This window comes from Podarcis bocagei, assembly GCF_964188305.1.
Source record: "Podarcis bocagei genome assembly, chromosome: 6".
Classification (NCBI taxonomy): Eukaryota; Metazoa; Chordata; class Lepidosauria; order Squamata; family Lacertidae; genus Podarcis; species Podarcis bocagei.
The window spans coordinates 22,031,353-22,048,713 of NC_138130.1; the positions used below are offsets into that span (position 1 = coordinate 22,031,353).

Consider the following 17,361-nt stretch of genomic DNA (forward strand, 5'->3'; position numbering starts at 1 on the left):
TGAGCAAAAGGGTTTTTTTAAAAAATCAAGTACCACCACACTTTAGGTCTACAGACTGCATGGAGATCTACAACGTAGGTTGAAACTATTGTATGTTATCAAGCAAATCTCAGCTAAGGAAGATCGGAATCTCTAAAAGCATGAGCAGGGCTTTAACTTGACAACTGCTTATAAATGCATGGTTTAATGCAGGGCAACATTCTACACGGACACATGTATAGCAGGGTCATGTCCCTTATTTTCAGCACAATAGCCTTTCCCATCCTGATCTCCCTCCCGGAACGATATGTTCCCTTTAAAAGCACCAGGAACTCAGAGAAGTGACCAGGAGGCTGCTGTGCCAAAAAAGGAAGGTAATTTCACCGCACAAATAAATTGCCTCTAATGGCAACGAACACATTTAGTGAGTCACTAGGCTACCTTTTCGTTGGGAAAGAGTCCTTTTTCGTCTCCTAATAGGAATTTGCCACTTCATGCCCAAGACTCAGAGTGGTTAACAGTTTTAACCCAGCAAAATAAAAACTGCAGAATCGAACACACAGCTAATATATAAAAAGCAGCCATGTGTGTGTGTGTGTGTGTGTTTTATGGGGAATGGTTGGCGCCTCTCACACCACAAGGTGCTTCTCTGGCGCTGTGGGGTACGCAGGTGGCTCTGTGGGTTTGGGAAACTCTGCTCTAACTCTTGAAGACCAGAAGATGGACAGATACCCGCTTTATGAAGTACTCTGCAGGCAGTAATGTGTCCTCCCAACTCTGGTGCATATTATATTCAAGTTTCGACAGTCTATCTCCTGCTGCTACCATGATGTAACCTTCCCCCAACATGGAGCTCGCCAGATATTGCTGGACTACAGCCCCCATCATCCCCAGGCGAGGTGGAAAGGATGCCCTAGTGCCTTTCAGCATCAAGTCCTGGTTCAGACTTACATCTCTCCCAAAATCCCCCTAGACTTAAGCTAGGAAGCTGCTCTATCTCAGCTCCAGCCTCCCATCTGCTGCGCAGCAAGAATGCTGTTGACCTTCTTTGCAGAGTTATTGCAAAGACGGGATAGTCTTTGAGCTTCTGAACAGGGCTATATAGATATTTAATTGTTACTACTACTGTTTCCAATATGAAGGGATCAAAATATCACTGCAACTCAGGGTTTCCCAAACTGGGGTCTCCAGCTGTTTTTATACTACAATTCCCATCATCCCTGACCACTGGTCCTGCTAGCTGGGGATGATGGGAGTTGTAGTACAAAAACTGCTGGAGACCCATGTTTGGGAAACCCTGCTCTAATTCTCATTTTTTGAAAAACAAAATCTTTCATTGATCCTATATGTACTTAAAGAAGCAAAACTAATTACATTTGTTTTCCTGTATTTTCTCCCATCATTTCTAAAGGAGAGGTGGGGAACACCGGGCTCAGGGACCAAATACACAGACTCTATTTGTTGCTTGGGACGCTTCCCCAAGTCCTGCCTCTCCTACCCAGATGACAACCCTCACCATGCCTGGCTCCGCAGTCTCTCTGAAAGCATTTGCCTGGCTGGAATGGTTCCCTAAATGGTAAAAACATCTCTAGCTTGCCAAGAGGGGGGAATGTATGTATACAGACTTTTGCATGTCAGGAATGTAGCCTGCTATACAAAAGGGAGGATCATATATTTTGCTCCGCCCATTTTGTACCTGGCCCCACCCACCACAGACATGAGTCCCCCAACCAGGAAGGCTGACCACAAGGCAATGTGGTCCTCACGTTGACTGGAAAACAGTGAACCTGATGGAAATTTACCTCTGTGAATAATGGCGATATGATTGTTGATAAGCACCGAGATAAAGGACGCCTTTGAATGGTATTTTCCTTTGGGAGAAAAAACAAAGAATTCCATAATACATCAAGCGAGATACATGTACTGAACATTTTCTCATTCTTTTCCTATCGTCTACATTTTATGCAACACACACTTCCAAGTACAAATACATCCAGAATTCATTAATGCATTATTGCAAGCTGAAATTCAACTTTGAACAAGTGGAAATCCTTCTGTATATCACATAACAAAAGTTCTATTACAAATAACAAGGAAATGTAGTTAAACAGACAATTAACTATGTAGCAAAGTGTACTTTAGGATTATGAAATATTTCAGATGTGCAATACCAAATAAGTTAAATTTGAGGTGGGTGGGAAGTATGTATCTGATGAAACTTCAGGAAGGAGTTGGTTTACTATTTGCAAAAATATAAAATAAAACCAAGGGAAGACATTACAGGAACACATGTGCACATGCTTAATGCGTAAACTGGCACACTGAGGATGGCAAACAACTGCTGCATCACTGCCACATGCCAACCGAGGAATATCTTTCAGCGGCACTAATACAGTGGCTGCTGCTAGCATCATCAGATGCAGCATTGCACAAAGCAATCACAGGTTTGGGTAGACAGACTCTGTGATACGGATAGCATTAAAAATATCCCATCTGCCAGCTACTTGTCCCAGAGATCTGGCAAAGCCCCTTTTTCACTGTTGTTCCCAAATGCCCAACACCCGGTTGGTTGTCAGGCATGGGGGAACCACAGCAAAAGGGGCTTTGCCAGCCCTATGCTTGGCACTTGGGAAGCACTGCACACAGGAAACTGCTGCTTTGAAAGCCCTTTTTCTGTACTTCCAAAGGGCTGGCAAAGCTGCTTTCAGCAAGGATCGGCTGTGCGATCAGGTTCCAGCTGTGTCTATCTGCCCCACATCTGACACCACATATAAGGCCAGGTCTGGGGTAGGTGGGCATGGTTTGGGGGAAATTGCCTCTCAGGCCAAACTGGGACCCTTGCTGGGTCAAAATTGGCCCATGGGCCAGAGGTTCCCCAAACCCATTTCGTTTCACAGGAATTTCAATGGACCCTATACTTAGGAGTCTGCACACCAAGCTCTGAATGTGCAGAGTTACAAAGGGTTGCACCCAATGTTGCTGTTCCGCTTGCACAACCGACACCTGCTTGTGCAATGGAACGTGCCCCTCTTCTCCTCCTGCAGCCCTCTGCACACCTTCTCGACTGCTCCACAAAGTTTAGGGCAGGGGTCGGCAAGGTTTACCTCGCCAGGCCAGTTCACTCCAGTGGAGATCCCTCCGTGGACCGGATTGCGCGTGTGTGTGAGCACACGGCCGCGATTTCTGGTGTTTGCGTAGACACAATTTTCGGCATCTGCGCAGATGTGATTTTCAGCGCCGCAGAAGCGAGTTTCCACGCTGCGCTGCGCCTGTTTAGCACAGCACACGGAGACTCGCCAAGCGGGCAGCTCGGGGCCGGTTTAACAACCCCCGTGGGTCGCTTGTGACCCATGGGCCTTAGGTTGCCTACCCCTGGTTTAGGGCACCTCCTGGAGCTAATTTTGTGGCTGCACAGAGAGGAAGAGGAAGTCTTGTTAAGCAAGAGAAACACTGCATGCAGGGTACAGCCTGAAACCTCACATGTAAGCTGTGATAATGAAAGTTGAAAAGCATGCATTTCTTCTTAAAATACTTTCAGTTTCTTGTTTCCTCCAGTGTCTATAAATACCTTGTTCCTTTCCCACTCGTGTAGCTGAGTAGCTCCATTCTCGAGGTTCTTGGGATCTTTCTCTCGGATTGTAAATATCCAGTCACCTGAATCACTGCCACCTGAGGCTTGGCCATCTGTTTCCCTTTAGCACAAATATTTTTTCATGGGTTATGGCAAAGAAAATAATCACATTGTTCATATGATCATCATCAGCTGTTAATAAAACTAAACTGGCAAACTCGAACATGATTACTTTAAACCAACGCTATCACCAAAATTCAAAGTTTTTATAGACAGAAAAAGCGATCTGAAATAGGTTTTTAATAATTAGACGCCAGAATTATTACATCCAGCATAAATTACAAATCTGCTCCATGATCCATTTCTGGATTTATAGAATCTTAATAGGTAAAGGACCCATGACAGTTAAGTCCAGTCGCAGACGACTCTGGGTTTGTGTGCTCATCTCGCTTTATAGGCCGAGGGAGCTGGCGTTTGTCTGCAGACAGTTTTCCCAGGTCATGTGGCCAGCATGACTAAGCCGCTTCTGGCGCAACCAGAGCAGCGCACGGAAACGGCGTTTACCTTCCCACTGGAGCGGTACCTATTTATCTACTTGTACTTTGACGTGCTTTTGAACTGCTAGGTTGACAGGAGCAGGGACTGAGCAACGGGAGCTCACCCCGGCGCAGGGATTCAAACCGCCGACCTTCTGATTGGCAAGCCCAAGAGGCTCAGTGGTTTAGACCACAGCACCACCCGCATCCCACAACATTCTACATCTTAGCAGCATGCAACAAGCCCAACGAAAGCATGAGTGTTTTGGTAATTTGGTAATAACACTCCATCACCATTCTTAGGGATTTTTTTGTCTATTCAAGCTGAAATCAAGACAAATGTAAAAAGTGTGCATGTGTATCACATCTGTCCCTGTGAGTTTCTCCCTTCAGGTTTATCAGAAAGGCTCCTTAACACAATCTCAGCAATGTAGACGTTAAAAACAGCACTTTTTAAATACTGTCCTACAGCTCTCTTATACACAAGGGTGCCATGCTTGGGACATGCTTGCTTCAGAGTATTCCTCCTATACTTCATTGGGGGGGTTTAATTTTTAAGGTTTTTTTTATAAAAAAACAAAAACAACCAGATTAACAAATTTAACAAATTTAAAGATTAACAGTTTAAAAAATAAAAATTACTTTCCAACTGAATAAATCCTTAGAGGTTGACTTCCCACTCTTATCTTCATGGTGTGTTTTTTTTTGCTGCATTATACAAAAAAAATCTTATCTATTACAAAACTTTGATAAAATTATTTTCATAATTCTTTCTCAAATCCCACTCATTTATCTATGATGCTACCCCAAATAGTCCCCCCCCAAAAAAAGAACTGCACTCTTTAAAAAAAAATCCTTGTCTTTCTTGATCTCTTACTTGTTGTCCTCATGTTCTTTTACTTCTAAAATCCAACTTTAATTAAAACTTTCCCTCCCACACTTCAGACTGCTCCAGAGTTATTTCTGGTTACCCAAAGCATTGAAAAAGGAAGGATTATGTACATACAGGGGTACTTCGGAAGTTGAACGAAATCCATTCCAGAAGTCTGTTAGACTTCCAAAACGTTTGGAAACCAAAGCGTGGCTTCTGATTGGCTGCAGGAAGCCGCGTCGGACGTTCGGGTTCCAAAGAACGTTTGCAAACCGGAACACTCACTTCTGGGTTCGTGGCATTCGGAAGCCAAAATGTTAGACTCGCAAGGCGTTTGGAATCCAAGGTACGACTATACTCTTAAAGTTACGTTACTTTTTAGCAGTTTAATTTTGAGTATGCCCAAGATATATTGTTGTTGTTTTTTTAAGCTTGCCCCACCGCATCTGCAGTATTCTCCCGCTTTCCCGCTTACCCATCTGAATCTTCAGAGCTGGAGTTATCATGGTTCTGCTCAGACTTCCATCTTTTATGCCTGTCGATGAGATCTGTCAAGTAAGAGGTTTTCTTTGCATTCCGTATTATAAACTTGTGCTTCAGCAGTTCTTTTGCCGTTGGTCTCTTAAAAATAAAAGCAAGTTGCTTTGCTTAATACACTTCAGTTGATTTGCAAGGAGATAACTGAGAAAAAGAAACTGAAGTCCACCAAAATGCTAAACATACAGTCACTGAAGACAGACACCAGGCATTGGTTTATTTTAAGAAATGTGTATTTGTGGCTAATGAATGCTTAATTCTCCTGTATTACTTTTATTCCTTTCTCAGCATATAGCAGAGGTAGGCAACCTAAGGCCCGGGGGCTGGATCCAGCCCAATCAACTTCTAAATCTGGCCCACGGACGGTCCAGGAATCAGCGTGTTTTTACATGAGTAGAATGTGTATTTTTATTTAAAATGCATCTCTGGGTTATTTGTGGGGCATAGGAATTTGTTTGTGGGTTTTTTTTCCAAAATATAGTCCAGCCCACCACATGGTATGAGGGACGGTGGACTAGCCCACGGCTGAAAAAGGTTGCTGACCCTTGGCATATAGATTTCACTAATAATATACATAGGTGGAAAGATGAGCCATAGTAGACTTTAGGCATGGATTCACGGATACTTTTAGACGGATTCGTCAATGCAATACATGCAACAGCTACCTAAATCCCTAGCTGCCAATCAAGCGTTTCCCTGTCCCACATTCCAGAAACAACCATTGCACACAACAGGAAGGTGGTCAATGCATTGGCTGAAACCCTTCGCCCCGTCCAAGTGCTTCCACGACAAAAGTAGTTGCTAATCAGTAGTATAGATGGATCATAAAAAGTGAGAAACAGCTTAAAATGTAGGTAGCTTGTAAACCTCCATCAAAATATTTTGATCCTAGAGAATATAAGAAAGCTAAACGATTTTGTGGAAGTGACACCTGTTTGTCATCAGCCTGAACAAAATGTGGACTGAAACCCACATGAACATGGTTTTGGCAAAGATTTTTGAATTTGAAAGAAACCCTCTCAATTCTCCTTTATCTTAACTGAAAGAGGCTGTTTTGAATGAAATGCTGCGGCAACCCAATTGGATAGGTGAGGTACAAATAACATCATCATCATTATTATTACTAAACTCAATGTGTAATCGATTTTTTAAAAGTTAACATGGGAAGGAGAAAGGCAGACATTTTCACGATAAAGCTCCACAAAAAACAGGGATGTATCAGAATAAAATTATTTTGTTATAAAAAAAAAGAAAAAACAATACACAGAACGTTCAAACGTTATCGAAAGTTCAGTCTTCCATTTTCCCATATGTGCGTTAAGCAACATGACCAAAGATATATGGGGTGTGGAAAAACCAAAACGACTTACAAAACTTGGGTCCTTGTTCAAGCAGGCTTCAACGAACTCCTTCAGAGGTTTGCTGTAGTTTCCTTCTAATGTTGGTGGGTTGTTCTTTGGGATCAGGAAGAGAACTTTCATGGGATGCAGCTCTGAATGTGGAGGCTCACCTTTCGCAAGCTCTATGGCTGTTATGCCCAGTGACCAGATATCTGCCTGCAACACAGAAGCCATCTTACTTACAGCAGGAGGGAGGCAAAAAGGGAGCCCTTTCATGAAACCAACTGCAACATTTCATTCATTTCACTGACTGATCATTCATGAAACAAGCACACCCTTCCCTCTGCATCTTAATTTTAGGTATTCGAAATAAGCACTCAAAATAAACATGTCTGTTTTTCAAACCCGTTTACATAACAATTCTGGAAATATTATAATCCTAAACACCTGTGTGAGCAATAAGGGCTATACAAAAGGGATCCAGGTAAATCCTCCTAAGAAAATTTCAGCGGGATATAGAGTCTGAAGGTCCTTGTGTGAGAGACAGGGAAGCAGAAATCTCTCAGGATGAGAGGCTGGGAGAAGAGAGGAACGCCCCCAGGTGAGAGCTGGGAGGACACGCCCTTTTCGGTATGGGAAAAAAGTTAAGATATATTGGGGAGAGAGGATCCTGTACTTTTTATCTCTTCTATCTTTTCTTTCTTCTTTTATTCTCTGATTGTGTGTGTGTGTGTGTGCACGCTTGCTTGCTTGCTTAGAACTAGCTTGTCTTTTATTGTACTCTGAAAAGCGTTAATAAGACATACAGTATATATACAAACCTATATATAGGAAAATATACAGTATACAGTGATACCTATGGTTACGTACTTAATTCGTTCCGGAGGTCCGTTCTTAACCTGAAACTGTTCTTAACCTGAAGCACCACTTTAGCTAATGAGGCCTCCCAATGCTGCAGCGCGATTTCTGTTCTCATCCTGAAGCAAAGTTCTTAACCCGAGGTACTACAGTGGTACCTCGGGTTACATACGCTTAAGGTTACATACGCTTCAGATTACACACTCCGCTAACCCAGAAATAGTGCTTCAGGTTAAGAACTTTGCTTCAGGATGAGAATGGAAATCGTGCTCCGGCGGCGCGGCGGCAGCAGGAGGCCCCATTAGCTAAAGTGGTGCTTCAGGTTAAGAACAGTTTCAGGTTAAGAACGGACCTCCGGAACGAATTAAGTACTTAACCTGAGGTACCACTGTATTTCTGGGTTAGCGGAGTCTGTAACCTGAAGCGTATGTAACCCGAGGTTGGTTCTTGAATTTAATCTGTCCCAGGAGTCCATTCAACTCCAGAAACTGTTCAAAAACCAAGATGCAGCTTCCGATTGGCTGCAGGAGTTTCCTGCACTCAATCGGAAGCTACAGAAGCCGCGTCGGACATTAGGCTTCCGAAAAATGTTCGCAAACTGGAACACTGACTTCCGGGTTTATGGCATTCGGGAGGTGATTTGTCCAGGAGCCAAGCCGTTCGAGTACCAACTGTGTGTGTGTGTGTGTGTGTGTGTGTGTGTGTGTGTGTGTGTCTCAATATCAGCATGGCAGATTAATATTACTTCACCTAACAAAGACAAAAGAAAAGATTTTCAGGCCCAACTCCGAACCCTAAGCAGTCCTCCTTTAATCTTACCTTTGAATCATACGCTGACTGCTTTATTACTTCTGGTGCCATCCAAAACGGTGTACCCACAAAGGTATTTCTCTTTATTTGTGTATCAGTTAGTTGTCCGGCTACACCAAAATCTGCTAGTTTGACTTCTCCTTGTTCAGACAGCAGCACATTAGCAGCTGGAAAACATTTTTTTTGAAAAAGAATGTTGAGTTCGAATGTTTAAGCTAAACAGGTTGGCTTAGCCAAGGACCCACAGAAATAAGGACTAGCTTATGTGATTAGATTTCAGTGGGTCTACTCTAACCATGACTAAGACTAGATCCAACCCAAAGCGTTTGAAACATAAACCCTACAAAGTTTTACCTTTAATATCTCTGTGGATTTTCTTTTCTGAATGCAAATAATCAAGGCCTTTCAGAATCTCTCTCAATATCGTAGCAATCTGGATTTCATCAAGAGACCCTGGTTCTAACTAGGAGAAAACACAACAGATTATTTTTCCAAGGTAAATGTCGCACAAACACAGCTGATAAACCTTTGTGGGTGGGGGAATTGAAGTCAAGAATTTTAGACACTTCATACACAATAGAGGAGAAAACGTGAGCAATCAGCAACGACACAAAACTACAGAAGTATTTATTTTGACCATTTCTGCACATTCATGTTCTCAGACAGTGGCATTACATAAAAGGCCAACTCGGGGTGTAAGCTTTTCCCCTTGGGAACTGGGATAGGCTGGGAGGAAGGCTGCGAGGAATCAGAGGGAAGGTGCCGAAGAATCAGACATTCAGCTGGAAGGGACTCTGCTCCCCTATAATCAGTTCAATACTGAATCACTTGTGGAGTTTTCCGTGTTTGACTGGGCTGCTCTAGGAGGACAGAGCCATTTGAGGCAAACAGCCTCTGCTCACTCATCATTATTCCAATTTTATTACAGTGGATCATGGCTCACCGTTTTCCTATTCAATATCCAAGGAAGATGATTAAGAATGGGGCATTTATTCCAATAAAAATCAAATGACACAATCAAAGTACTTCTTCCTGTATTATTAAGCCAAGAACTAATGGTTCAAGTACATAAATTTACCCTTTTACTAAAGTTAGTTAGCACAAATTTATGAGGCTTACATGAAGCTGGCTTGGAACCATCAAGGTGAGGGTGGGAAATAAACGCAAGAAATAAATAAATTCCTATTGGGGACATCCAGTGTAGCAAAAACTTTTCTTCTTCCCAACTGCAGAATGCCGCGGCGAGACTCCTTACGGGGTCTTCGCTGCGAGATCACATTCACCCGGTGCTATACCAGCTGCACTGGCTCCCGGTGGAGTACAGGATCAGGTTTAAGGTGCTGGTTTTAACCTTTAAAGCCCTCTACGGCCTAGGACCCTCATACCTACGGGACCGCCTCTCCTGGAAACTTACGGTCTTCTAATAAAAACATCCTGAAGGTCCCAGGCCACAGAGAGGTTAGGCTGGTCTCAACCAGAGCCAGGGCTTTTTCGGCTATGGCTCCAATCTGGTGGAACGCTCTGTCCCAAGAGACTAGGGCCCTGCAGGACTTGACATCTTTCCGCAGGGCCTGCAAGACAGAGCTGTTCCACCAGGCCTTTGGTCAGGGCACAGCCTGACTCCCTCCTTCGGCAATCTTCACAGAACTTTAGTTGGTTGAAATCAATTTCAGCTGAATTAATTTTATAATGAAATGATTTTAGAATGTTGTACTATTTTATTGTTAGCCGCCCTGAGCCCGGCTTCGGCTGGGGAGGGCGGGATATAAATAAATTATTATTATTATTATTATTATTATTATTATTATTATTATTATTATTATATTCCCCCTTGCACCTCCTATGCACTCTCAAGATATGACCTGGAGGTTTGGGGCACACCAGAGCAGTTTTTGGGGTGCAGGAGTGCTGGAGAGGAAAGAAAAGAAGTTGAATGTCTTTCTGTTTAAGCAGCCGGACATCACTGGACATCACTCTGAATTTATAATGCACAAAGAAACAACTGCAAATTCAGATAAATACCCTTTAGTTCCATTACTATAAGCTGATTACTTACAAGGTCAAGAGCAGAACCTCCGCCAAGATATTCCATTATTATCCATAATTTTGTATCCTGTAAAGGTAGAAAAATATTTATCTAAATATCAGCCCAAAAAAATTAAGATTTTTTTTTTACATAGTTTTCATTAATGCTTTATATATAAGTAAAAAATAGTGCCCAGTCCCTTTTCCTTTTGTGCCCTGCCTTTTAAAATGTAAGCCTGGGGAGCAAGCATTGTCTTACCACAAGTATTCATAAGCTACTCTAGGAATTGGTTTTGACTGAAGGGAAATATATAAACACACACACAGCTCTCTCCTGCAATTTTGCTTCTGCAAAACTAAGGAACATATACTTTTGAGGCCCTTATCCTGGAAATAAGTTCTACTACTAAACAGAGTGAGTCTTCAGAGTAAACACCCATTTCGTAAACATATCAAACAGTAACACTTTGTATGTCAACTTAAAAATGATGTGTTTCAAGTTAAAGCAGTGAAATAAGTTTAGGTTTCATAAAAAAGCAATTAATGGATATATTTCAATTTCTCCAAAAGTTTCAGTTTTCTTCCAAAAGGGGCAAATTGTCTTGAAAATTCCAGAAATTTTACACCCATAATTATATATATACTTGAGTAGATACATCCGTAACTATATATATATATACTTGAGTACAGTAGCTTAAAAGCTATGTTCCAAGGATCCCCTAGGGTTGTTCCAAAAACTCTTCAGGGGTCCCTCAAACCAAAGATCAATAATGGTTGGCAGGTGTTCCTCAAAGGACAGCTTGCCCATTATTCCAATCTTTGTCTACAGTGGCTTAGGACTACAATACCTCAAGGATCGCCTCTTTCCATGTGGACCTACCCAGACCCTGAGATCATCTTCGGAGGCCCTTCTTCGTGTGCCCTCTCATCGAGAGATCCGGAGGGTGGCAACACAAGAATGGTCCTTCTCTGCAGCGGCTCCCCATTTGTGGAATGCGCTTCCCAGTGAGGTTCGCTTGGCGCCTTCAATATATATTTTTAGGCACCAGGAGAAAACTTTCCTCAACATAAGAAGGTTATTATAAAGACGCCATTTCCTTTCAGCAAGTCTGCTAAGCGGTGGTTTTTATTCTAATCAGTATCTGTGTTAGATCTGAATTTTTTTAATATGCTGTTCTCTTATACATGCTTTTATTGTATTGTGCAATTGCTTCAACATGCTTCAACAGAAACAATTCATAAATGAAGCAAACAACAACAGCACCATTAACATTATTTTGCATTTCTATCATACGTGGATCTGAGGCTTAGGATATTTTTCCAGCACAGTCAAAGGTGCACAACCTCAGCAACCCTACTCTTAAATACCATCCAAGCACAATTCACTGCCAGTAATCAGTTTGTTTAATATTAGCAGTTCCGTGGACTCGTGACTCATTCCCTCCAAATACAGAAGCAAACAGTTTCTTAAAGAGTCAATGGATGCAATCCAAAAAAGTCTGCAGCTCACTCAACATGCGCATAAGAGATTTTAACTTTTCTTTTTAAGGCAACTACATTCTCGCCTCCTCAGCCATCGAAGCTGCTTCTTAAATTCCCAGAAGTTGCAAAAGCAGTTTGCAGAGAGGGGAAAGGCTGTAAATTTTAAAAATAAATAGAAAGCTCTGATTGCTACATGCACTCTTTTGTGTATTCAAATGCGCTTTCAAGGCCAAAAAGCCAAACTTGTCTTGCTTGCAATACTGCTGGCTCAATTAAGTGAAACTATTTACTGAGGAAAATATCCCTTTATACTCTGCTTCTCTGACAGGTGAATGAACAAATATTTTGGCCAACATACAACAACAACAACAACAACAACAACAATAATAATTTATTATTATTTATACCCTGCCCATCTGGCTGGGCCTCCCCAGCCACTCTGGGCGGCTTCCAAAAGAATATTAAAATACTGTGATACATCAAACATTAAAAGCTTCCCTAAACAGGGCTGCCTTCAGATGTCTTCTAAAAGTTTGGTAGTTGTTGTTCTCTTTGACATCTGGTGGGAGGGCGTTCCACAGGGCGGGCGCCACTACCGAGAAGGCCCTCTGCCTGGTTCCCTGTAACTTGGCTTCTCGCAGTGAGGGAACCGCCAGAAGGCCCTCGGTGCTGGACCTCAGTGTCCGGGTAGAACGATGGAGGTGGAGATGCTCCTTCAGGTATACTGGACAGAGGCCGTTATCATATTTATCATGCACTTGAAACATATACAGTGGTACCTCAGGTTAAGTACTTAATTTGTTCTGGAGGTCCGTTCTTAACCTGAAACTGTTCTTAACCTGAAGCACCATTTTAGCTAATGGGGCCTCCCGCTGCCACCGGAGCACGATTTCTGTTCTCATCCTGAAGCAAAGTTCTTAACTTGAAGCACTATTTCTGGGTTAGTGGAGTCTGTAACCTGAAGTGTATGTAACCTGAAGCGTATGTAACCCGAGGTACCACTGTATAATGAAAGGGATACTATCACAAGGTAACCCTGGGGACAGGGTCTTCTTATTCTGCAAACACAATATTAGTCGATATAGCAAATGTTATTTGCAACTGCTTTTCACCAACTCTCCCCCTCAATTTACCAATAACCACCTCCCCTTAACCTCACAGAATCATAGAACTGTAGAGTTGGAAGGGACCCCCAACATCATATTGCTCAACCCATTGCAATGCTGGAATCCTGTCCACAACTGTGCCTTGGTGGGATCGAACCACCAACCTTCTGGTTCAAAGCCAGATGGATTGATCCATTGCACCACCTAAGATCTCAATCCAAATGTCTTGCCCATGAATGTCTTATCATCATTTCAATGACTGTAAGGGGGAGGGGGTTTACTACATTCTTGAGTATTTGGCCTATTTTCAGAGCAACGGTGCCTCTTTGCCCCTAGTCTAGAAATAGTTTTCTCTATAGTTTGTTCCCGAACATGGAAGATGATATTTATGGAGGAAGAGCTCAGGGAACTGCCGTGTATCCCGCAAATGGCACAAGGAAGAATTACAACATTAAAATATGTGGGCATGAACATAAGTTTTAGAGCCAGTTTGGGGGAAGCCAATATCACATGTGCTGCATTATTACAAAAAAGAAAGGACAGGTGATTCATGCTAATTCTCCCATTATATTCAAATGGATTATGTCTGTGTCATATTCAACTCTGGTCACATCCATTTGGGACAAAAACCTGGAAGTATCCATAGAAACAAAATAAAGATTATTAGAGGCCTAAAACTGATGGCCCATAAATAGCAGGAGGAAAAACCAATATGTTCAGTTTGGAGGAGAGAAATGGGAAATAAGACTTCTCAAAAACAAGGCTGAGCTTTTCTCCAATATGAGATGACAACATCCTGCACCCACAAAGGGCTAAGACTCACATTAGGAAGAATTTTTGAACTCCAGGAGTGAAGAAGCATGGCAATCAATTGCCTGAACTTACATGAAATCTCTAGCTCAATAGAATATGTCAAAAAATACTGATTAAATGACTTGAAGCAGACTTGATCCCCAAGGCAGAAGGAGTTAGTGAGTTAGCTTCTTAAGATCGAAGTCCAGCAAAGAAGGGAATCTGTCACTGAAGTTGAAAGTGGACCGTTCTTTGCAACAGAGATGCTTTAGACCAGATCCTTGACCTATGGATGGGGAACTAAACAATGGCAGGCAAAGTCCTTCGTTTCCATTTCTGTATTAGTTCTAATAAAAGGTGTAACCTACAATGTTCTAAAGGCCTCTACAAGTAAAATGCTTGGAAGTCGTCCACTAAGAAAATGAGAATTAAGTACTTTAAGTCGCCCAAATGTTTTACTCCTACATTCACAGACTGACCTCTGCAACCCTTTTATCTATGTTTCCTTTGATCACTATCTTCCAGTTGCTAAATCTCACTTCTCCAGGTAACACTATAAGCATTAAAAAACAAAAACACCTTTACAAATCAAGTATGTAGCATCTTCAGCAAAAACTAGGGTTGGAAGATGCTTCTTTTAAAAATTGCAGCATTAGTCTCTTGCAGCAAGAAATGCAGACAACTGGTTTACTGAAGCCTAGGTTTTTATGGGCAGGAGCAGATTTCACTAGATAAGTGAGTAAGCTGTATTTCTTCCATTCTTGCCGAGTTCCACTTAAGCAACTTGTCCAATGTTGTGAAAAAGGACTGGTAAAGATAAGAGGGAGCATAAAGCAGAAATACTCATTTGTGGTATGTCAAATCAACGTGGTATCCACTTAAGAGATGAGCCCAGACACCGAAGCTCTAGTCTTGCTTCAGATCCAAGGACCAAGAATGCATTTGAATGGTTTCCTTGTGTTGACTAGATTGACTTTGCCAATTGTAGTGTACCACCTTTAACACGAAAAGGCCTGGAATCAGAAGGTGCAATCTCAGGGATTATAGGGTTTCTATAATCCTGCAAGGAAACCTTTGAGAGATGAAAATGTTGGGCTGAAGATCATTCTCAAGACAGGTTGCAGAACTGATTAGAAGCCATTGGCTGGTGAGCATTTCTAAGATGCTTACCTCTTTTGAAGTCCCTCGTATCATGATGGATGCTATCTGCCCTTGAACTACATCCCTTTGATGGGAGAAATACTCAGCTCCAAATGTTATCTTCTAAACAACCAATTCTTACTGCAAGCTGCCCCAAAGATCCCTGCTGTCAGATAAGTTATTCTGGTTCTGCACACATAGCACATTTGCTCTTTTCATTGAAAGATCCCCATCCATCCAAAATAGTAAACCACAAAGGGGGTCGGGGAGGAGAGAGAGAATCCAAAGCAGAATGCAAAGAAAGCAGAAACAATTTCACACCTGAGGACTGATGCAACTCAAACATGGGCTAACAAAGCAGCTGAAATACAAATAGCTTTTCCCTGACATGAAACCCGATGTGAAGGTTTTTATTTATTTATATCATTTCAATATCACTTAAGATTAGATAGATGATTGATAGATAAATGATAGGTAGATAGATAGATAGATAGATAGATAGATAGATAAGAGTGGTACTTTGGTTCCCGAACAAATCTGCTCCCGAACGGCGCAAACCCGGAAGTGTTCCGGTTTGCGAATGTTTTTCGGAAGTCAAACATCCGACGTGGCTTCCGCGGCTTCTGATTGAGTGCAGGAAGCTCCTACAGCCACTTGGAAGCCATGCCTTGGTTTTTGAACGGTTTTGGGAGTCGAACAGACTCCCAGAACAGATTAAGTTCAAGAACTAAGGTCCCACTATAGGTAGAGATGAGATAGATAGATATAGATAGATTGATAGACGATGGATAGATATCTTTTATGCGGTATACAAAATACTAAAGCAACAACAGACAGCTTAAGCAACAAATACTACAAAAACACAGAGTTGACATATAAAAATATTTTGCATTAATACAACATTACTAATAAATATAAGACAATATCAGTTCTTTTGCCTCTGGACACACCCTCCCTATCAGCTTCCTGGCTCTCACCCAGGGCTCCACCCTGGAACTCACCCAGAGTCCAAACAAACTCTCAGCCCACCCACAAAAGTCTCACAAAGAGCAAGGTTGCTGCGGACATAACCCTAGTCTCTCGCTCTAGACTTGCTTCTTCATGGGCAAGGTGGGCAGAGCTTCGTCAGGCTGTCCAGCACAGCCATGTTCATTGAGCAGTTGGCTGCACTCTGTGTACCCAGTTGCAGGTGCAGCAGGTTTGGTGAGTTTCCCAGAGGAAACTCCAAGAATGGGAAAAGGACAACACTCTTCTCTCCACTCACAGGTCTTTCTTCAGCTTCTGCCTCCCTTCTCTTTCAGCTGCTTTCTAGTATGAACTGCCACTTGGATGATATTTGCATGGTATTTGTATTGTTACTGACACATTACAGTTGGTTATGAAACCGAGTATTTGCCTAAGTATATGAACACTTGCCCAAGATCTCATCCTCCCTTTGGCTCATTTTCAGTTGTCAAAACTGTGTTACCATTCCACCTTGTCTCAGGCACATTATGTAAGCCTCTTGGACAGGTGTCCCATTTAATAATAATAATAATAATAATAATAATAATAATAATAATAATAATAATAATGCTTTAATATTTATATGCTGCCCATCTGACTGGGCTGCCCCAGCGACTCTGGGCAGCTTCCAACAAATTAAAACACAGTAAGACATCAAACATTAAAAACTTCCCTAAACAGGGCTGCCTTCAGATGTCTTCTAAAAGTCAGACAGTTGTTTATCTCCTTGACATCTGATGGGAGGGGGATCTGCCCAGCAAGAAGGCCCTCTTCCTGGTTCCCTGTAGCTTCACGTCTCACAGTGAGGGAACTGCCAGAAGGCCCTCGGAGTTGGACCTCAGTGTTCAAGCTGAATGTTGGGGGTGAAGAGACGCTCCTTCAGGTATTCAAGGCCAAAGCCGTTTATGGCTTTAAAGGTCAACACCAACACTTTGAATTGTGCTTGGAAATGTACCCTCACACCTGCAAGCCCCCTGTCCCCCAGAAACAGTACTTCTGTCTTGTCAGGATTCAATCTCAATCCATTAACCGCCATTTGGCTCCAAATAGTCCGGGCTTTAGATCCTTTGATCTGGCAATATTTGTAAGTAGTCTTTTTATCACATCCATACGTTTAAAGTATTTTACTTACTCTGAACCCTAAAGGTTGGCAGAATGAGCAGTATATTTTCCCCTCTCCTCCATCTGAGTTTAAATAGACTTTTAAAAGAAAGCTGGCTAGCCAATAAGTTTGAGGGGGGGGGGCACAAACCTTCCTTACACAAAATAGACTAATAATTCAGGGCCATCTAGTGGTGAAATAGTATTC

The 17,361-nt window shown here is 42.2% G+C and overlaps 1 protein-coding gene across 1 annotated transcript in view; it reads right to left on the reverse strand.

The window, feature by feature from the left end:
- The window catches only part of STK24 (serine/threonine kinase 24), a 39,741-nt gene that overhangs the window by 6,890 nt on the left and 15,490 nt on the right, over positions 1-17,361 (reverse strand). The window contains exons 3-9 of the mRNA XM_081198521.1: positions 10,559-10,615; positions 8,857-8,965; positions 8,512-8,669; positions 6,865-7,050; positions 5,433-5,578; positions 3,548-3,671; positions 1,782-1,850 (exon numbers count right to left, since the gene is read on the reverse strand). Coding sequence (XP_081054647.1) covers positions 1,782-1,850; positions 3,548-3,671; positions 5,433-5,578; positions 6,865-7,050; positions 8,512-8,669; positions 8,857-8,965; positions 10,559-10,615 — 849 coding nt within the window. The remainder of the gene's footprint in view (positions 1-1,781; positions 1,851-3,547; positions 3,672-5,432; positions 5,579-6,864; positions 7,051-8,511; positions 8,670-8,856; positions 8,966-10,558; positions 10,616-17,361) is intronic.